General features: G+C 43.8%; 1 protein-coding gene across 2 annotated transcripts in view; it reads right to left on the bottom strand.

Moving 5' to 3' along the window:
* LOC146834533 (uricase-like) overlaps positions 1-23,106 on the bottom strand; it is a 210,604-nt gene that overhangs the window by 150,757 nt on the left and 36,741 nt on the right. The window contains exon 1 of one of the 2 annotated variants that reach the window (XM_085601927.1): positions 12,440-12,575. The exons of the other annotated variant lie outside the window; for it this stretch is intronic. Within the exon in view, the coding sequence (XP_085458053.1) occupies positions 12,440-12,472 (33 nt within the window). The 5' untranslated portion in view covers positions 12,473-12,575. Of the gene's footprint in view, positions 1-12,439; positions 12,576-23,106 lie in introns of those variants that run through there. 2 annotated transcript variants of the gene reach the window in all.

The following is a 23,106-nucleotide window of genomic DNA, read 5'->3' as shown; positions in this document are numbered from 1 at the left end:
AGTTCCGTGAAGTTGATAGACCCATCCGGGGCTATCACGGCGTCATGAACCAACATATCCAAAAGTTCAGGCTGACCATGGTGTCGGTCGTGGGTCAGCTACGGTGTCGGAAAGATCCGCAAACAGTACCTTGAAAATGCAGGGCGGTGTGTACCCTGCGGTGGCGTCGCTGGCAGGCGTCGGTTCCAGTGGTCACTGCAGGAGTTGATGGGCCCTTGAAGTCACCCACATTGCAGATCGAACACCATGAGCTTGAAGTCAGTAGTGCTGACATTGGCAGGCATCGGGGCTGTGATGCTAAGTAGAGTGGTGCAGTTCCTTCAGGTCTCTATGCAGGAAGTTGCTTGTGAAGGCCTCCAGCAGTGTCGGTGAGACCAGGGCTGCATTCCGAAGTGGGGTGGTGCTCGTCGCATTGCTGACAAGTCACGGTGCAAGCAGTGGCATTGTTGTTGCTGAAGCTCTGTCATCGGTAGACAATCTAGAGTTGATGGTGCTGGTGTCAGTAGGCCAGGGCTGTGGTGTGGAACAGGCGGTGTGTCGAGTAACTTATGAGCAGTGCTTCCAGGCCATGGTGCAGTCAGCGGCGTAGATGTCGGCGTGGAGCGTTGTCGTGGGGAATACCAGGGTGGCGATGTGAAGTGAAACGGTGCGCGGTGCTGTGCCCTCAGGTCCCAGTGCAAGCAGCGGGTCGGTGATTTCATCGTCAATTAGACTAGGGTTGCGATGTGAAGCAGGGAGTGCTCTATGCAATGCCAACAGGTCACAGAGCCGGCAGCAACATTGTTTTTTTAAATTTTGTTTATTGACATTTTTCAAACAACTAAAGTGCGGTACAGTACAACAGGTCAGTATTGTATCAAATCAGTACAAAAATAGAAATAAGCATAGACCATACAGTTCACAATAGTGTTGTAGTACTTCACGCTCCGTTAGCTCTTCACCAGTACAAGAATGCATATTCATCATATTCTTCAATAATCACACGGATCAACAAATAGCGACAATAAGATAACATTACATTATATATTACCATATAGAGGACTGAAGTTATAGCCATTCGTCACTAGTAAACCCTACGTTCCAGAAAATACAGTTGGGGCTCGGACCCCAAAACCAGGTGGAAGATAATACCCCATCATGTCAATATCTCAATCTGTGTTGAACTCACATGTGTCTCAACGATAGATTCTCGCTGACGCTGAGCCCAGAGCAGGAATGGCTCCCAGATGTCAAGAGGTCGAGAGGTAGGTGGCATGAGCTCCCAAAATGTGCTCAGCTGTGTGTGACCATATGTGACATCTCTGATCCACCCCTTAAGGGAGGGCACCCGTTTCCTGCCCCAGTGGACTGCAACCTGCCGCTTAGCGAACAAGGAGTGCATACAACTTACGCAACTTGGGCGGTGTATCTTTTACATATCCTAATAGGCCAAGAGTGGGAGAAGGGACAATTGACACATTAAGGACATGATTCACTGAGTCAAAAATCAAAGACCAGACCTTGGCGATCTTGGGGCGGTCCCACGCCACATGCAGAAACGTGGCAGGGGCATAACCGCTGCGCCAGCATTTATCATCTTCCCGAATGCCCATACGATGGAGACTCACAGGTGTCCTATAAAATCTATGCAAATATTTAAAGTGGATCAGTCTCAGCTTATAGTTAGGAAAGAGTTCGGTGAGCTGCCCACAACAGAATTCCCACTGAGCTTCAGTCAATGGAGTGGGTAGTTCGTCATTCCAGTGTTGCAAGGATTTGGGTGTCACCAGTGGGGCAGTGTTTTGCATGTGGGTATATAGCCATGTAATGGGTCTACGGGGAGATGGGGACGTCAACAGATTCTCCAGTGCAGGCAGAGATGGAGGTGCCAGCAGGAATCCCTCCCAAGGAGCTCGGCACGCCGCTCGCAGCTTATGTGGCAGCAGCATTGTTGGTGACATCGGGTTGTTTTTTCCTCTGTGGTAGTTGAAACACGCAGTTCTAGATGTGGGTACCCTGAGGATGGTGAAGTATTTGGTGTGCCTAAGACTTCCAACAGGAGCCAAGCTTTTCTTCAAGCCCTTTGAGAAACTTTGGAAACTAAGTTGGAGAAAGTCCAGTCCTTTTACTGCCCAAGACAAAAGCAGCCACTGCAGGCCAACCCAGCAAAGCACACAGCAAAGTGGTAGTTCCCTCTGACAGCTTCTCCAGGTCTTCTTCTAGTAAGGTTCCTTAGTTCAAACGAGTTCTAAAGTTCTGGGGTTTTATGTCCACTACTTATACCCCATTTTCTCTTTGTAGTCTTTGTATCCAGAATCACTGAACTCAGTAAAAACCAGTACATTCCTTCCTGGTCTAGCTTCACTACAGGAGATGGAGACAGCATTGTGCAAAGCAAACACAGCCTATTCAAGCGCTAGTGAAAACTCCTCCCACCACTCCAAATACAGAAAGGTTTATTCAGCCTGGCTGTGAGTCACCCAGGCAAGGCAAGAAAGACCTCAACCCCACTGTGTCTAGAGTGAATGCAAATCCCCAGCTCCTGTCACTCCAAAACCAGACAGTGAATACAAAAAGGGGCAGAGGCACACAGATCGATTAAACAAGAAAATGCCCACTTCATAACAGTGCCATTTTCAAACACACAATTTTAAAACCACCTTCACTAAAAAGTTGTGTTATCAAATTCTAAGTTCAGACAGCCTTAACTTCAAGTCTCCAGCTAGTCCCAATTGAAAGTTACACTTGTAAAATTTTACTAGGCAGCCTCAATTATCACCTATGGGAAAGACAGCCTTTTATTAGTGAAACCCAAAATGCACAGTATTTCACTATTAGGACATGTAAAACACACTACTCTGCATCCTAACTTTCACATACACTGCACCCTGCCCATGGGACTACCTTGGGCCTACCTTAGGGGTGACTTACATGTAAGACAAGGGAAGGTTAGGGCCTGGCAAGTGGGTGCACTTGCCAGGTCCACATGGCAGTTAAGACTATGTGCAGACATTGCAGTGCCAGGTCTGAGACACCTTTGAAAGGCTAGTTGTGTGGGTGGCGCAACCACTGCTGCAGGCCCACTAGTAGCATTTAATTTACGGGCCCTAGGCACACACAATGCAGTGTATAGGGAGATACTAGTAAATCAAATATGCCAATCATGGAAAAACAATCATAATACAATTTATATGGAGAACATATGCCCTTTAGCACTGATTTGCAGTGCTAAAGTGCCCAGAGTTCTAAAGCCAATGAAAAATGGGTCAAAAACAGGAGGCCAAAAAGCAAAAAGTATGGGCATAAACCTGTCACAAATGGCAGGTGTAACACGCAGACAGTACAGTAGCTGCACCATTAGTATAAATGTATACTTGAGAGATGCAATATTATTCTGACTATTGAGTATTAAGCCGTCTACCTTGCAAACCCTAACTTACAATATTGATAATCTTACTAGGTAAGCAAGGATGCTTTTTCTTTTATTCCTAAGTATGAAGAAACACATTTACAGTCTCAGCCTCAGTTTTAATTGTGCAGTGTAGACTGCGTGTCAAGGTTTTGAACTTGGTTGACAGCATTGATAAACTTATTTAGCGAGTTTCTGTAAATGGTTATGGTAAGATGCGACCAAGCAATTAATTAAATAACATTATGTTTCATTGTGCAATTTTGTTTGCTATTGATCTTTGCAAATTATATACATTACATGTAAAAGATGTGATACTACTGAGACGACTGACTCAACAGCAAACCTAAACTAAGAGAGACATACAAAGAAGAGTCACGAGAAGGACATAATTCAGTCACCAAAATGTGGGCCCACAAAGCATATCATAAAAAAAAAAAAAACTGGATTTCAGAGGCCGTATTTAATGAATTTCAACCTCTTGAAAGAACCAACTAGAAAAGAGAAACCCAGTCACACTCAATAGAAAAAGAGAGGGGGCAACGTGGCAGTAAATTAATTCATCCAGTTGTCTGGATTTTCATTGTGTTTTTTCTTTAAAGGAGGTGTTTAAAACTACAGTAAACCTTGTCCCTTTTTCTATCGCCACCCTCGGTCAGGGGATTCGATTAGAGAACACTCGCAACATTCCTTACTGGAATCTAGAGAGAACTGCAAAAGAAAGGCAGATATTCAGGCAGATTCCTTGATTGACATATGTAGTACAGCCACTTGTGCTACTACTGCTACATTTACCGTCCTGGATTCGAAGGATAGTCCAGGATAAAAAGGTGTAATATGCATTTGGACAAGAAAATTACAACTAGGTTATTCAATCAGTTAGTGGTAATTCTGTTGCGCGAACCTAGCCAAAAGGCAGAAAAGGGCAATACAAAGACAATCATAAAGTCAACGAGTGAAAGGAAAGGTAGTTGGTTTGTTGGCAGTTAATGCTTTGTGGTGTCAAGTTCTTTAAAGATGAGCTTCTACTTTTTTTTTTTTTCCTCATCTCCCCAAAGACGTTGGCAGATTTTGCAAGCCGACTATTTTAAACCTGGGCGCCCTTCGGCTAACTGCTTTTGTCTAGGCCGACATAGCCTTCCCCACGTATTTGGGGTCTGGTGTAATCATTGGACCCACTTAAGGCACCATCATTTAACGAGTGATCAATCGGAGGCGCCGTCCCCAGGTTAGTAATGGGAGCCAGATGTTGTCAAACCTATCCCCCCTACTATCTTGCTCTAGCTGTGCCATCCTCAGCGCAGCTTTTAACCAACTTTCTCTGTCCGGAGGGGTCGGGTCTTTCCACCTGATGCGGATCTCCCTCCTGAAGATGTGCTTCTTCAGTTCTTCCCAAATTGGAGAAGCTTTCGGAAAGTCCTGATGGATACGAGACTGCTGTTTCAGATCATGTGGGCATGGATGGCAAAGGCCTGCTGCTTTGCTTTTTTCCTTTTTACACTTCTTAGTCTGCAGTCTGATGGTGACTTTGCTGCTCGGGTGCTTGATTTTTGCTAACGTGTTACTTTAGGGTGAGTTTGGTGTACAAAGTGAATCCAAGTGACTTGGTTTTAGGTGAAAGTTGGGGTTCAAATCCATCAAGGTTCATGTCATTGAGACAGGTTTGTACAGTGTCTTGTTGGTTTTTAGCAAATAACATAAATTCTGTCTTGGTTGGGATGAGCTTCAGGTAGTCGCTGGACAACTAGGTTTGCATGAAGTGCAGACAGTGTTTTATTCTTTGGATGCTGAAGCAGAAGAGCCATTCAAGCAGAGTTATGCATCATCGGCATATCAGTGAATCTGATGTTATCTGTGATTAGAGGACCAAGCGGCTCCTTGTAGAGTTTCAACATGAGGGGACAGTATGGCACCATGGGGTACTCAGTGGGTGATAAGATATTTTGGGACCTGGAGGTGAATCCCATTCAAGACTCCAGGGTGCGTAGGAAAATGGGATGGTCAACTAGGTTAAAGGCAGCTGAGCGATTCAGTAATAGGTATTTGAAGAAGCTGTTTCACCACCTAAATGGTCCAGTCAGTACCTTGCAAATACAAGAGCTGAAATGTATGCACAGAGGCAACATAATTCAAATCCTGACACTATCCCTAAAGAAGCCATCACAAAGATGCATTCAACAGCATGCCTCTGGTATCGTCTAGTGACATTTAATACAGGAATGTGCATCCCTTTGATTCACTTGTGACATTCCCCATATCGAGTCAACCTTCATGTCTGGAAGGACACCACAGCTTGCCCCTAAATGCACAACATACTGCCCCAAGCAGGTACCAAACAGAGGTATTGTGTGATGAGATCCCAGGGGCCTATTTACAAGCCCCTTTTGCTGGCGGGGCATCACTTTAAATATGGGAAAAAGTGATGTACTGGTGGTGCAAGAGGCTTGTAAATAAGGGGCCACATTATCAGGTGGTGCCATAGGAAGGTCTTCTCCATGACCTTCAATCTCATTATCCTCTCCTGTGGCTTTAACCAGTAATTAATGGGCTGCCCAGTGGCAGCCAGCACAAATCGGGGCGGGGAGGGGGCAGGCTAAAAAAAGAAAGAAAAAATGTACCTTCTCGTCGCTTCCTTGCCGTGTCTCCCCTCCGTCCTCCCTCTGCTCTGGCTGCAACAGGAATCACACCCAGGCTCCTCATAGCCAATCATAATGCTGCAATGCAGCATTGTGATTAATCTGAGCACCGTAGTTTGGCGCTAAGCCAGGGAATGGGGGCTGGGCATGTTCTTCTTGCAGGTTGTAATGCAGCCTGCGTGGAGAACATTCAAACTACACATGACTGTTTCGCTGGCCCCACTTGGAGCATTTAAGTTGCAGGTGAGAATTTTAAACATAGCGCAGCCACCAGAGTCACTAAGAGACAGGACATTGGTTAAACAATCTTCTGTTCATTTATTTCAGTACATTGGTCCTGATGAGGATCCCAGCAAGAAAAGGGTTCCGAAACGCGTAGACCTTAGACCTTACGAGCTAAGGCCAACCGATCATCTAAAAACCTTTTTCTCAAGAAAAGAAAGAGTGTAGGCAACGAGAGTACAAAAACTTTTCTGGATGGCCTTCACGTGTCATTCGACACGGTTTTCACTTAGTTTTGTTTTGTATATAATGAGGAATATGAATGGGTGTGAGTGGGTATGAATGTTGAAGAGTTGAATGTCTTTTTGCCAAGTATTGCATTTTTAGAAGGTGTCAAAATCTTATAAAACTGTTGTATTTAAATTGTATAATAAGGGTATTGTTCAAATCACGGTGCAGTTTATGATTAAGAAATTATCAGATGTTGAAAAATGAAAATATGATGTAATTGAGTTACTTCCTTTTGATTAAATCTGACCGAAAAAGCAGTCAACCATGTGATTGTTTCATTCAATACACAGGTAAAAAGGTTAGGCAAAAGCCTTGTGCAGCATTGGCACTTAGTTTGGTACTTATTAGTCGACTTGGCCTTGCTGCCATTAAGTCAAAACCCAGAACTGTTCTTCCAGTTTAATAGCAGGTGCACACCTGCGAGGTTGTCCAAGGGAGAAAAAGATAACCCCACAAATAGGTATTGGTTCACAGAGTTTTTACATAGAGTGTTTTGGTGTTGGGTGTTTATTAGTTTAGGGCAGACGACTAGAAGAGTTTTTTGTACAGACCAATACAACTCGACCACGATGGACGGGGACACCTTCGCATACAGCGAAGAACATATTTCAAAATTGATCAATGATCCTCCTCTTTTTGCTTCGGTGACATTAAGCGCTACAGCCAAAATTACAAATGAATCAGATCGGCTTATAAGACTAAAGAAGAAACAAATCAGAACAGACCTCCACGGCCACTTCCTTGTGGAACATCTAAGGGCAGGAACGATACCAGGAGGCTTACAAATACGTAATGTACCTGTAATCTTTACAGAGGATCCGACCTATAAAAAGGGTTACAGCCTTATTGAAACAAAATGCAGCAGGGACCTAATGGTCCTTACTGTAGAGACAGCACAAAGACTATCCAAACAACAACTAGAAGAGATAGCCATCTTAGAATCGGAAATAAAAACAAACCAACTGATCACGGATTCAAAATCGCTCCTGGAAAAAGTAGATAAAGAAATCTTGGAGTTTAAAGACTTTTCAATTAATCAAAAGGGAGCCAAGTTTGAAAAAGATAGAAACAACTTCTCAATGGAGAAAACTTACCCCTACCTTCAATCAGATTTCTATTCGAGACCGGAAGCACGCAGGTTCCTGCCTGAATTTCAAGGGAGATCTAGAAACAACTTTATTACCTTTTCTGACACAACGTCATCTAGTGGAAGTGAGACAGAAACCCCAAATAATCGTCAACAGTATAATAGACGAGGAAACTACCAACAAAACTTCCAACAACAACCGTCTTTTTTAGGAAGGGGCCGCCAAAAACCACGAGGCAGGATGCGATACAGCAACCAACCATGGGAAATGTCAACAAGGAGACACAATTACAAGAATTAGACAAATCGTTGATTTACAATCTATCAGACAAGATTCTAACACATGCGGAATTGAGTGTGCTAGAAAAAGGCTTGACCTTTGTTCCTTCAAGAGATACCAACTTTATCCAAATCAAAACCGAATTCATTGAATTCTGTAGAAAAATTCGTCTGACCACCTTTTTTAAAGATAACCCGACAATCACCAACGTCGAATCCACAGGTCTTAACAAAAAATCCACATTCTGCCCTCCACCAGGAAAGATTCCGAAAGAGGTCATCTTGTTTGAAAAAGTCGTATTATCTGCTATAACAGATGTTGAAAAAAAACGGAAACGACACACAAAATCAAATATCACCAAAATTCAAAGAGAAGCCCTAACGGAATTAAAAAATGACCCATCGATAACAATAAAGCAAGCAGACAAGGGCGGTTCAATTGTGGTATGGGGAACAGATCGTTACACGGCAGAGGTGAACAAACAACTCAACAACGAACGGTGTTACAAAAAGATATCTTATGACCCAACTTTTGAACTACAAGGAAAGCTTTTCAACATACTCCAAAAAGGCTTTGACCAAGGTTTTCTAGGCAAACGCGAATATGAATTCTTGAGAAACAAACATCCACGCATTCCAGTATTTTATGTTTTACCTAAAGTTCACAAGGATTTGACTTGCCCCCCAGGCAGACCAATTGTCTCGGGCTGTGAGTCACTGCTTGAACCAATTTCAAAGTTTGTAGACTTTTTTCTAAAACCGTTTATGGAGGAAGTCAAATCTTATCTTCGAGACACTACAGACTTTCTCAAAAAATTGGATCTGATGACATTTGAAAAAGATACTAATTTCCTAGTGACGCTAGATGTAGTATCATTATACACAGAGATACCGCAAGATGAGGGTTTGGCAGTACTGGACAGTTTTCTCAACACCCGACCAAAACCAGAGAAAGTACCTTCTCAATTCATCATGGAACTAGCAACATTCGCACTAAAAAACAATTATTTCAGCTTCAAAGAAGAGTTCTTCTACCAAATAAAAGGCGTGGCTATGGGCTGTCCTTTTGCCCCAGATTTAGCGGTCTTATTCATGTCAAAATATGAAGAAGCTTTCATCTATAATAACAATCCCTTTACAGAGTACATCGGGAGTTGGGTACGATACATAGACGACATTTTTATGATTTGGACTGGGGAAGAAGAACAATTACAATCCTTTTTCTTGTGGCTCAACAACCGCACAGAGGATATAAAATTCAGCATGAACCATTCTAAATCGAAAATGTCATTCCTTGATGTTGAAATTTATACCATGGACGGCTACTTAGCCACTACACTGTTCAAGAAAAAGACCGATAGGAACAAGGCTCTACATTTCTCCAGTAATCATCCACGAAGCCTCAAAGAAAATTTACCCTATGGGCAATTTTTGCGCATTCGCCGCAATTGCACTTTCAAGGATGAATATTTCTTCCACGCAGAGGCCCTGAAGAACAACCTCTTGCTACGAGGTTACCCCAAGAAACTTCTAAAAAGAGCCATAAAAAGAGCTTGGTGGACCCCGCGAGAGACATTGCTAGAGAAGCAAACGATAACAAAGACCAACAGAATTGTCTGTGTGACCACATTCGGCCCCACATCAAACTGGCTGAAAAAAACAATCAACCAAAATTGGCACTTGGTCAGACAGTTAGATCCATTATTCAAAGAAACTCCTCTTTTTGCCTTTAAAAAGGACAAAAGCATTGCCAACCAGATTGTACGGGCAGCCATGCCCAAAACCAAGAATGCCACAATCAGAAGCTTCCTAAGCTTACCTCCCATACAAGGGCACCACAAATGCGGCACTTGCACATGCTGCGAGTCAACCATCGAAGGCGATTTTTTCTCACACAACGGGATCAACTGGAAACATGATACGTTTTCGAACTGTAAATCTAAATTCGTGGTATATGGAATATTATGCCCCTGCACGAAGTTGTACATTGGGAAGACCAATCAAGAAATTAGACAGAGGATTCAGCAACACAAATCTAGAATTCGCAAACATATCCAAAACGCACCTCTTGTCAACCATTGGTCCTCAAAAAACCATACAGAAAGAGAGCTGAGATGGACTATTATTTTCAAAGTCGAAAAAGACGCCAGAGGTGGGGATCTGGACTCAAAACTATTGAGACGGGAAGCAATGTTGATTATTAAATTCAACACTTCAGTTGATGGACTCAACAAACTCTCGGAAATTTTCAACCTATAAGAACAGAGAGAAGGAAGGAAGGTGACAACCATTGGATTTTATTCACTGAAGCGCAAACACAAAATGCCAATACATCAAAACACCTTCCAGAAATCTCCACCTACTCCGGACATCTTGTTGTTCTTCATCTAGAGAATTGAGAAATCATAGATAAGGACAAAAAGAACTTAAAGAATGGATAGGTCCATCCACCGCAGTTTTAGACAGAGTCGACTACAGTTCAGTGGCGTTATGCTCATCCACCTGGCTAATGAAATATAACAGTCTTCCCCACAACTGAAAATGGGCTCAACAAGACAAGTGGTGTCTTCGTCGTCTTGTCAGAGATCTTAAGACCACATTAAGAACACATTAGCGATCCACAATAAACATCATTACGTCCTCTTGCCGGACAAAATAAAGTTTTTTTGAAAAAAACAAAAAAGAGGCCACCAGCTTCCAAGAACCACATTTCCCAGAAGCCATCCAACTTACGTCACGTCCCCACGTGATGCGTCAATCACTCAAGAACGCACCTTGACGGAAACGGGAACCGAGCATAGCAGCGACGTGAAAGAACTCCACCGAGACGCGGGAAATTCGTTCCATTGAGGTGAGATTTCAACCACCCGCGATCCTGTGCACACAACTTTAACTGAGCAACAGACACATTGTTTACGAGTTCCGCTTTTTTCTGACACGCAGTGTTACGAATGCAACTGGCAACCTTGAAGCCATTTTTCAAACACACGGACGGTGTCAATATTATCAGTCACACCGAGGAGTCGGAGTTAACCAGAACCGGGACTTCAGAGACTCTGCACCTCGACGCACACTTCAAGTAAGCGCCAAAATCATCAGACAGACTGACTTCTGACTTAGAGAGAGTTGTATCTGGTGTTGTATTATAAGGAAGGCAGGAGTTGATTGTATTCCTTGTCTCATTTGGTTTGACAGGCAGAAAATTTGGGCTTGGCAGACAGAGGTAGACGGCTAACACATCCCCTGCGAGGCACAGACTGCATTTAAGTTGCAGGTGAGAATTTTAAACATAGCGCAGCCACCAGAGTCACTAAGAGACAGGACATTGGTTAAACAATCTTCTGTTCATTTATTTCAGTACATTGGTCCTGATGAGGATCCCAGCAAGAAAAGGGTTCCGAAACGCGTAGACCTTAGACCTTACGAGCTAAGGCCAACCGATCATCTAAAAACCTTTTTCTCAAGAAAAGAAAGAGTGTAGGCAACGAGAGTACAAAAACTTTTCTGGATGGCCTTCACGTGTCATTCGACACGGTTTTCACTTAGTTTTGTTTTGTATATAATGAGGAATATGAATGGGTGTGAGTGGGTATGAATGTTGAAGAGTTGAAAGTCTTTTTGCCAAGTATTGCATTTTTAGAAGGTGTCAAAATCTTATAAAACTGTTGTATTTAAATTGTATAATAAGGGTATTGTTCAAATCACGGTGCAGTTTATGATTAAGAAATTATCAGATGTTGAAAAATGAAAATATGATGTAATTGAGTTACTTCCTTTTGATTAAATCTGACCGAAAAAGCAGTCAACCATGTGATTGTTTCATTCAATACACAGGTAAAAAGGTTAGGCAAAAGCCTTGTGCAGCATTGGCACTTAGTTTGGTACTTACCCACTTGGAGTGAGCAAACCATTCCACCTGCTCCTGTCATGAGAGAAGTCCCAAACTGCAAAGCTGCAGGACAAAATAAAATAATAATAACGTGAATTATTATCATTTTATTTTTCCTTTTTGCATTGCTAAAAAGCAGTGGGGCGACGCTGCTCTGCATTGGCGAAGGAGCCGCTGCTGGGGTGCCACCCAGGATCTCAGCGCCTTTTGGAGCTTCACTTCCTGGTGGTGCTCTTAGCTGGAAGTCCCCTCACCTTACAGAACACCTTGAGCTGGGCCACAGTGTAGGTATCTACATTGGCCAGCTCAATCTCCATTCTTACAGGTGTGGTCTCAAGCACTACAGTTTGAGATTTTAGAAAAGATTAGAGGCCAATCATGGTCTTAGATAGAGGATGGTAATGTACACCAAATCCCTGTATGGCACTGCACAAACACAAGTCCTAATCGTACTGCTGCCACTAATGTGAGAAATTGGGTTGTTGGTTGACTGGGGCGTCAGCCCTGGTCAAACCACAACCACAATCCTTCACAAACCAACTGCTCGTAATAAGCCCCCCAGTATCCCAGAGTTGCCATAAATGTTGAGCATCATGGCAGAACATGCTCTCGGCAGAGACCAGAGAGTTCCACCAGGGAAGGCCCACCTGCAGCTCTCCTGTCTTGGACGTTTCCATCATCACCCGTTAGTCCTGGTCAACGCCAAAGAAGCTGAAAGGACTGAGGTCACTGCTCATCGACCGACACCTTCAACAGCTGAGTTTAAAAAGAGATCTGTTTCCCTGTCCAAGCTCACAACATTTTATTGTTGCGCAGATTAATGTATTCCAAGTCTTATCTGGTAGGAATGGAATGAGTGTGCGATGACTAGTCTGTGGAAGACAATTGCATGATTATCGTAGACTTAAATAAGCAGTGAACCACGGTGAGTCCCAGGGTAGGTCGCACATAAAAAGATGACTCAATATATATATATATATCTACCGATTTCCTCTTCTGACGCGTTCAGATTCGGGTTTTACCTGTTTACCGTCAATGACACTTCTTCACCCCAAAGGGGTTAAACATTCAGCCAGGCAAATATCCTGCAGATACTAAAGACAGCAATAATAGAGATACCTTAATGAAACATGCAGGTAACGACCGATAACACAATTGACTCTGAATGGAATTTTATCCACCACCATCCAGAAAATACTGACTGTGTGGCATTGTCTACTTGACAGCGTGATGCAAATTAAATCAGCTGAAAAGCACAAAAAAGTGCTTAGAAGTTTAGGGTAATCCCTGAGTTTACTTCAAAAACTTAAGTGTTACATGTTCCATAAAGAAAAGAGAAAATGTATTTTCAGCAGTCTGAAACAGAGTGAACCACCGAACGAGTCTTTGTTTATTCGTCAGTATCATCTGCACCTGACGGACACTGCACGCTTCTGGTTCCTTAATCACTGTGGACCAACGATTAGACCTGTGGATCTCTGTGACTAAATGTGGCTTACCCCGAATTTACTCTTGAATTACCAGAAGTAAGTCACTGGATGAAAAAAAATGTTTTCTGAGTCCATTGTGCTTATTAGGTGCTCCACAAAGGTGCCACAACACTCTGATACGTGGTGCTGTTGAAACTAGACAACAATGGAGGCTAGGCTCTCAAATGTGATTCTGTGTCCTCCTACCTTAATACACAAACCAAGAAGGACAGCACCAAAGCGGTACTGTGGCTTCAGGGAAATGCTGTGTGTGCTGCGGGGATACCAATGCAACCAAGGTGCCCAGAGCAAAACTTACCCTACATTCACTGGCGGCAACTTGGGCATTTCAAAGGCGTCTGTCAGTGGTCGTGCAGGATTAATGTGACTCAAAGCTCTGTACCCAACCTCTCTATCTAGGGAGATCTCTATAAGCTTAGCACTGAGGGACTATTTACAAGCCCCAATCGCCACCACATCGTCAATTTTAAAGACGTTTGTGGTGGCGATATGGGCTTTGCCTTGTTTACAAGGCAGTGTTAAACGCCACCTTGTAAATAAGGCCCCCTTTCACGCTATACTTAGCGTGAACGGGGAGGGAAAAGGGTGTTGCTGTGGGCAATCCACCGCAACACTCATTGATTTTGATACTGCCCCATAGTTACAAGTGAGGCGTAAATATGGGCAGCGCCAAAATTAAGACCATGGAAAACCTGGTCTTACCCTGGCGAGATGAGGAGAAATTTTTAATTTCTCCTTGTTTTTGCTGTTTCCATGTGTGCTGCATTGTGCAGCACATGAGGAAACAGCTAAATGCCTTTGATTATTTATGTGCAAGAAGGTCTCCCTTCCTGCACACAAAGAATCCTACAAAAAAATTAAGTTTTGAAATTCTATGTGTGCTGCATTAAGCAGCACACATAGAAATTTCAAATCAAGTTTTCAGATTGTTTATGTGCAGGAAGGGACACCTTCCTGCACATAAGCAAACATTCCCCACAATGCAGGCACCCTTGCACTATGACGCTAAAGTGTTGGCGCTAGGCAACCAAATTTATCACCAGCGCACGGGGAAATGCAGGGCTGCACCATATTCATGTAAATATGGTGCAGCACTGTGTTTCTAAAGTGACAGAGCGTGTCATTAGCCTTCTTGGTATAACGACACGCTTCGCCACTTTCCTTGTAAATATGCCTATGAATTGGCACATATTAGCCTAACATGGAGCAATAGGTGCAATACTTGTCTCTTCAGCTCCTTACGTTCCTCCAATCAGATGATTGGAAACTATTCAGGTCTCTCAAACAAGGCAAACTCAGCCACCTACTTACCTCTGATAAATCATGGAAACAGGAATTCACTCTAAAATAAATTATGCTCTACATAACTGCAGCTCTCATATTGACCAGTTGACATGGAGTGGGCGCGCATGAGGTTCGCCCCTGAATATGATGTCAGAGTGGAGGCCAGGCAGGCCAAATAGACTAAAGATTTAACATGCTTCAGGACTTAACTGTCAGGGTCTCGATCTTGATACGTAATCCCTTAGTAGCTTAGTAGCTGTCCTGTAAGATTGTACCCTAGCCGACTATCCATATCAAAATAACAACAGTAAGACGGGTGAAGTCCAATGTTAACAAATTTTGAAATACGTTTTTATGTGAACCATGCTGTCTACTTAGTTTACCCAATTTTCTCAGAATCATGCTACTTATCTTACCCAATTTTCTCAGGCATCTGACAGCTCATTGTCCAGAGTAATGACTTGCAGGAATCTTGTTCCTGGACAACATAGCATGGAATCTATGGATTCAGTGCATGTAGTTCCTGCAATCACCTCCCCCAGAGAAGATATGATCTTTACAAACACAGATAACTAGCCATGAGTGGAGAGTTGCCACAGAGGGTTGCAGAATAAGCATCACACCAATATGTCCTGCGAAGAATTTATGCATCTGCTCTATTTCCCTGTGACTGATAAAAATTGGCCCTACCCCTACAAAACAGCCACAAGAGCTTCGGTCTAGGTCCGTTAACCATTTGAAGACTATGGAAGCGCAAGAAACAGAAACAATCTATGAGAAGTTGGGTTGTTGGTTGAGTGGGTTGTGAGTTTTGGTCAAGCAGCAACCACAATCCTTGTCAGGGTGGGGCACAAGCCAACCCTAAATTAACCTGTGCTCAACCCTGTGGTAGCTTGGCAAAGAGCAGTCATGTTTAACTTAGAGGCAATGTGTAAAGTATTTGTGCAAGACTTTAAGCAGTATAGAGTGAAATTCAATTTAAAAGATTCAGGTCAAAATAGTGCCAAAAAGCACAAAGTACCAACTATGGAAATCTGGTCGTGCCAGACTGGGACAAAGCCACAAGTGTGGGCCAGTAGAGTACAGGGACCCAGTTAGGCCCGCTGAACAGAGTACCATAAATCCTGGTTTGCAGAGTATTTCAAGGATACGCGTATGAGGTCCATCAAGCAGTCAAGGCGATACTCGGGTTCTGAGATGCTGTGAGGCGAGGGCCTGCATTGTTGTTGAGGATACGATAGACTGGGCTTGCAATGTGAAGACTGGCATTAAGGATGCGACGAGCAGTCCGGACGATGCATCGGTTCCAACGAGCTGTTAGGCTGTAATGCTGAGTCAGGCGTCATCGTTGAGGCTGCCTTCAACGATGGATGCGAGGGCCTGTGCTGAGGATGCGCTGCACAATGGCATTGCGGGTTGCACCAGCGATGTGGGCTTTTGCTCCTAGTCCAATCCATGCTGCAGTAGAAATGCATCGGTTCTGCTCAGGGTTGCACCGAGCAGCTGAGGAGATGCATCGGTTCCGCTGGATTCACCTTAGGCCCACTTCCAAAGGTCCAGGACTGAGTTGGCACCAATTGGCAGGGTAGACACACAGATGGCAGAATCCAGGTGAAAAGTTGTTAGAAGTCTGTTGCCTTCCTGAAGCTTCAGATCAGAAGACCCGCCACCTACCCCTTGGAGCCACTCTGGATTCTGGGTTCAAGAGTTGCAGGTCCTTCAAAGCATCACTCCAGCAGAGTGGCATTCCTTTCAGTAGCACAGCAGACATTCTTCCCAGCAGAGTATCCAAAGGTGCAGAAGTATACTGAAGAGGTGGTGTCTGAGGTCCAGTCTTCATACCCAGTTGTGCCTTTGAAGTGGGGAGAAGCTTCTAGAAGCATGCCTTTGAAGTGCACAGATGCACTTACTTCTTGGCCCTAGGTCCAGGCTAACTACAGGAGGTATGCAGCCTTTTGTGTGGAGACAGGACACAGCCTATTCATGTGCAAGTGGGGCTGGGTCTAGCTCCTCCCTCCCGTCCTGCCAGTGATGGCCCATCCAGTCAACTCAAGCACCCCATTGTGTGTGGCTGTCTAGGAGGAATAAACAGAGCACAGCTGTCATCCACACCCAGTCATGTGACCTAGAGACAGGCTACAGGCACCAAATGGCTAAGCAAGTAAACGCCAACTTTCTAAAAATGGCATTTTCAAATTTGTCATTTAAAATCCGACTTCACTATAAATTAGGTTTTGAAATTACAATTCCAGAAATACAAAACATGAATTGGTTACCTGTTCCTATTTGGAAATTACATTTCTAAAACATAATAGGTAACTCCAATGTTATCCTAGGGGAGAGGTAGGCCTTGCAGTAGTGAACAATAAATTTCAGAGTTTTTCACTACCAGGACATGTAAAACTTAAAAATGCATGTATCAGTTTTTAAATGTATTGCACCCTGCCCTCTGGGCTGTCCAGAGCCTACCGACATATATTTATTAAAAAGGAAGGTTGGCCCTGGCAAAAGGTTTACTTTGCCAAGTCGAAATGGCAGTTTAAAACTGAACACACATGCTGCACTGGAAGGCCTGAAACATGTTTAAAGTGCCACATAATTGGGTGGCACAATCATTGCTGCAGCCCACGCGTAGTATTTAATATACAGGCCCTGAGCACAGGTAGTGTCACTTTACAAGTGACTTACTTGTAAATTAAATATGCCAATTGGGTATAAGCCAAGCGAACATGTTTCAGGGAGAGTTTCAGACATTTAGCACTGATTAGCAGTGGCAAAGTGTGCAGAACCCTAAGGCCAGCAAAATCGAAGTCTGCAAAAAACAGGAGATCCGAAGACAAAAAGTTAGGAGAAAACTGTGCCGAGGCAGCCAGGTCTAACACAATCCCACTGTGGGCAACTGGAGATCCTATAAGAGGTGTTTGAAATTAACCCACCTGGATTCCGAAAGAGATGGTCCTGACTAGGTTTAACATGTGCAAGTTAGTCCTTTTCAAAGGTTCAACAGGCAGTATGGGAGGCATAGTAGGTCTGCTTTAAGGAGGCAGTACGGACAGTCCAATGCGCAGAAAGGGCCTTAAGCATCCAATAACTCCTCCCCTACTCAATACAACGAGTCAGTGATAACAAGGCTACCAATTTTCTTTTTGTTTTAAAAGACCAAGGAGGAAAATTGAAATATAGGGAAAGTCTCATCTCTAGGGCGCCATGAAGAAGGCGAGTCTCCTTTTGAGATTAGAAAATGCGAGGTGCCTGTCTTCAAGATGAGGACACACCTCATAAAGTGCATTCATTTAAATTCTAAATTATAAAGACTAACAAGCGATCTATTTACAAGGCATGCGTGCAGACAAAGAAACCAGAAGGAGTGTGCTGAATGCCTGTGGGATGAGGCAACCTGAAAACGAGCAAAGAGAGCTCAGGCTGTCACTTCCCTAAGGCAGGGCGCAGGACAGAGCGTCCCAGGACCGCTTCCAAATGAAACTCTTGCGAGCCTCTGCGCTGAACTGGCTAGTGCTGCTGTGGCAGGTCTGTATGTATCTGAACTGGTGCACCATCTTCCCCGACCTTGATGGAAGCCAGAAGACCCCTGTAGAAAGGGTGTAATATGCGAATGGATGACATCAGTTTAATATGTTTCATACTGGCTCTGATGAGGAATCTATTCACTACCTTTCAGATATTATATAAGTATTGTATTGTTACTCCCCTGTACTGTTTGGAATTTCAATGAATGTTCATTACTTCACAGTTGAGGATTCGGTTGTTAATGTAGTGGAATTCTGTGAATTTAGCTCCTGTAAGAGGCGGAGTACATTGATACCACAGAAATACAGCACAGTTTAGCAGGCACGAAAATTAAATGGATTAAGACGTTTAATTTATGGGGTGAAGAAATGAGGGGCCCACCAGATGTGTTTCTTCAGCAGCCTCCCAGCTTCTTACCTCAATGATTCTTCCCAAAACTTACACCCCTATATCCCAACACATACTCCTTCCATCAAGTGATATGTTCACAGTATATCTTTTTATTTCGAGCACTGTAGAGGTATAAATGGCCATTAAACTGTAAACAATAAACCATTACTGAAGAAGAACGTAGAAGTGCTTTTAATATAAATTCTCTGTAATCCCCCATTTGGTAGCATAGCTTATCACCCCGTGCGTCACTTTTATTGAAGCGCCGGCAGCGCAATGGGCTTCCCCATATTTACAAGGCCATGTAAGTTCACCCTGCATGACTTTTCATTGCCTTGTAAATATGTTTCCCTTTCACAAATAACTCTGCGTGAAAGGTGCGTTTCTTGGCTGTTGCTGTGGGTGCTCTCATCCAACTTCCATGGAACTTGACCATTCCCAGATTTGCAACATTTTGTAAATCTGGGAATGGGTGAGACTCCTACGCCTCCCCAGGGGAGGCGTAAGGAGGTGCAACGAGGCCAAATACTTTTATTCCTCCTCGTTTTTTCCTCTTTCTATGCGTGCTGAATTCTGCAGCAAAGAGGAAAATGACTTTCATGATTGTTTTTGTGCAGGAAGAGATACCTTCCTGCACAAAAACTATCATCCCCCTCAGCACAGGCACCCTTGCAAAATGATGCAAGGGTGTATGTGCTGGCGTTCGGCTGCTGCTTGTGCACTAGCGCAAGGGAGAAGGACAGGAATGTGCCATATCTTGTAGATACGGGGCATTCTTGCCCTTTTATTTTGACACATGGCAGCGCAGCAGGAAGGCTTGCTGTGGTGCTGTGCATCTAAATATTGTAAATGAGGCCCCAAGTATTTTGCAATTAATGCCTCAGGGCACGGAGCGTCAAACATGACAGCTCATTTACCAAATAATGACAAAGTCGTTTTTCTTGTTCATGTGCATTTTAAATAATACTTGATTTACATTTTCTTTGGGCAGACAGTATGTGTGAGAATCAGAATTGTTATACCATGGAGAGAAGGAGGTTTTGACTTTGAGCAACTTGTTAGGTAAAATTTAGTTTCAATCTGAAATCCGGGGTTAATCATTGGAAACAATGGCACAAAGTCAAGAGAAATGTGTGCTAAGAAAATGACAGACAGCACCAAAAGAATATTACAGTAAATAAATATATATACAATTTGCAAACCAATTTTATTAAAGACAGATGTAAAGATTAGAACCAGACAAAAATGACAAACACTCAATAAAGTTATGAGATGTGAATTTTCAAAGAAACTATCAAAAAATGCTTCTAGGAAGAACAGGGGTATAAAAGTCAATGTTACTCTCAAGGCCTGATTACAAATTTGGAAGTTCGACTGCCCGAAAAACTGCAACCAGCAGTAGCCCACATCACTGGCATTGTTTAGAACGCTGTATCACGAGTGGACCGCAGGACCTGTGGTGTGGCTGTGGTGGTCTTGCTGCGGGGGGCAATGGTTTTTGTATCTATTGATGCCTGTTTGTATATTTTGACTGCACATGTGTGAAATGTACACATATGCATGATATATGTGGAAAAATACCACTTACCATTTGCCTGAGTCCGGCCCATATGTGGCCAGTCCAGCAATAGGTATATGGTACAAAAAAGACTTACCTGTAGATCGCCACTAACAGGGTCATATTCTTCGAAATGAAGATGCTGCTTTGAAGGGGGGACCTAGAGAAAGGGGCCCACATCGAACTCTGCTTGGAAGAACAGGAGAGGGGTGAGTATGCACCTCAAATCCTTAGTTACCGCCGACTCAAAGCTGGCGGTTGGGCCGTCACGGTCAGCTCATCGGAAGGCAGTTGCCTTTTCTTGACTGCAAACCCAGTGGTGTGCTGGTGGTGTTGACAGTTCAGACACGGTCTTTGGAAATGCCATCTGCCCATCTCGTGATACAGCGGTCAGACCACCAAACTCATAATAAGGTCCTAAGGACATTACCAAAAACAGCCACACTTGCACAGAAAAATTAAAAGCAGTTGTGAACACTGTTCCACATAACACAGGACAGGAATGCCATGAAAAGGGCCATTTACCTTTGAGGCTAGTACTCGTAAGTACTCCCAAGCTTCGTGGCACTTTTCTGGGGGTACTCTAGTCACAGATCCAAGAGGTAGACAAATCTCTCTACTCCTGCTGCAGCCAAGAGTCTCAATTTCTTTTGATACTGTATAATATTCTCTTGGCCACACCTAATACCTGCCAGACAGTTGTATTCAGAGCCAGATACTAGCTGGCTTGTCCTTTGAGGAGTTCTTCTAAAGCTTTGGTACAAAAGAAGCAGAATCCAAGGACTGGGTGCTTTCTCATGCAATACATCAACAGGTTCTTCCTCTGCTATTTCAAGAACCATGGAGCCTTGAGGTTCTGCTGGATGGAAACTTTTCCTATAATACATGCTTGATAGTGATTCATGATAACTCCTAATGTAAGAATAAGAAAATTCTCATAGCTGAACCACTACCTGTTGTTTTAAATGTATTCAATAGGAGGAAGACTTGCTCTGGGGTCTTTCAGGACAGCAGGACCCCAATGTTAGTGCATGGAGCTCTGAGGCTGTCTTATTTAAACGAAGGAACACATTGAAAATGCCCTGTGCCAATCCGTAAACCTTTACTAAAGGTTACAGAGACAAGAGGTTTAATTTGCCTCACCTTAGCTCAGGGACTCATTTCACATTAGGTGGGTGTATTTTGCAAACAACTACGCACCGTGGTTATCAAATATGCCCTGCTGTTCCGTGCGAAACTTAGGGTAATCTTGGACAATGACACACTGTTCTTTCAAGCATCAGATGAAGCGTGGGCCTGGCCGAACACCAGGAATGACTTTCAGCCCAATTCGCAATCATTTCAAGATAGAGCTTGGAAAACCCAATGAACTAGGAGGCAGTCTACCAGGTCTGTTTGGGGCAAGCCATCGAGTGCACAGGCGGAGCGGGGTAGGGTGGAGCCCCTATTGGCAGTGAGTCAAACGTCCATAGCTAACCCAGATGCCAGGGCACCCGATAAAGACCCGGGGTCATTTCACAATATCATGTTGGAGTTCGACTTACCCGAGGAACTGACGTGTGGTCCTTTGGCCACTCCCATGACTGCAGACCTGTTGAAAAGCATGGAATGTGAGGGGCATGGGCACATACAAGAAAATACACATGATTCACTCTTACATAAGAAGGTGGAATATCGAATGTGCTTGCTTGCAAGAAACACATTTAACTGCTAGGAAATTACCGAAGCTACGCAAACGCTGGTGTGGCTTTGTGTTGGGTCCCACTTATACTGTTATGCCAGGGGGGTCCTCCTGTGGGTTGCCCCAGGAGTTTTGTTTTTGCCGGAACATTCAGCAATTGATCACAAAGGCAGATATGTACTCACTGAGGGCACATTGGATGAGGAACCTCTCACTGTGGCGGTGCTTTATGCCCCTAATATGTGTCAACCCCTTTTCTTGACCTCCCTGTCCCCAGCCCTTCTTCGTTCAGCATACTCACCCACATTCTGGTGTGGGGAATTAATTGTGTCCCTGATTTGGAACTTGATAGGTCCACTCCTCCTCTTTTGGGGGCACATTCCCATAAAACCTCCAAGTACTTACAGCAATGGTCCCAGAATATACAAGGGATGGATGTCTGGTGCACATTATAACTGGAATATTCCCATTTCTCTGCATTACATGTCCTCCATACTAAAATAGACCTGATTTGTTCTACTGGGCAACATGTGAATAAATGCAAGCGTGCGGAATACCTCGGATGGACGCCATCTGATCACTGTCCTCTGTTGGTGTTTTTTCAATAGGGGAGGCCACGTCCGTCCATTCCCACCTGGCGCCTGCAACCCCAGATGCTAGCTGACAACGCATTTAAGACTACCATTGGGGAACACATTGAAAGGTATTTTATGGACTCTGAAGGGTCTGCTTTCGATTAGAGGGTAGAGTGGGACGCCTTCAAAGTGGTCATCAGGGGTGTATGCATGATGACACAATACGGTATAAGACGTATCCTTCAGGGGGAAATGCTGAATATGGAGGGTAGATTGAGATTGGCAGAAAGGGACTGGGTGACTACTCTGGCCACATATCTGCACTAGCAGCTTTAGGACAGATTACAGGGCCCTGTCGGGAGGATTAGTCACCTTTTAATTCAAAGAACACACCAAGCAACAGCATGAATTGGGAGACAAAGCTAGTTGTTTATTGGCATGGTTGTTGAAATCGGAACACCCCTGTACCACAGTTGGAGCTATTAGATCTCCTGGAGGCACTATTGTATGCTCCCAGTTAGACATCAATAAGGAGTTCGAACTTTACTACAGGGGAGTATATCGGGCCCCTCCAGATGTGAATTCTGAGGCAGTTTTTGCCTATCTACAACTTTAAGAGACACCCCTCCTCAATCCCCTAATGGCATAGGAGTTGGATGATCAACTGACCCTCAAGAAGATATCTTTGGCCATTAAACATATTGCGAGGGGAAAAACACTTGGCACAGATGGGCTACATATTGAATTTTATACCACATATCTTGCCTTTTTGGCGCCATGGCTATTAGCATTGTATAAGAGTACCAAG

Source organism: Triturus cristatus, chromosome 4_2, assembly GCF_964204655.1.
Source record: "Triturus cristatus chromosome 4_2, aTriCri1.1, whole genome shotgun sequence".
Taxonomy (NCBI): Eukaryota; Metazoa; Chordata; class Amphibia; order Caudata; family Salamandridae; genus Triturus; species Triturus cristatus.
This window is presented reverse-complemented; position numbering and strand designations above follow the sequence as displayed.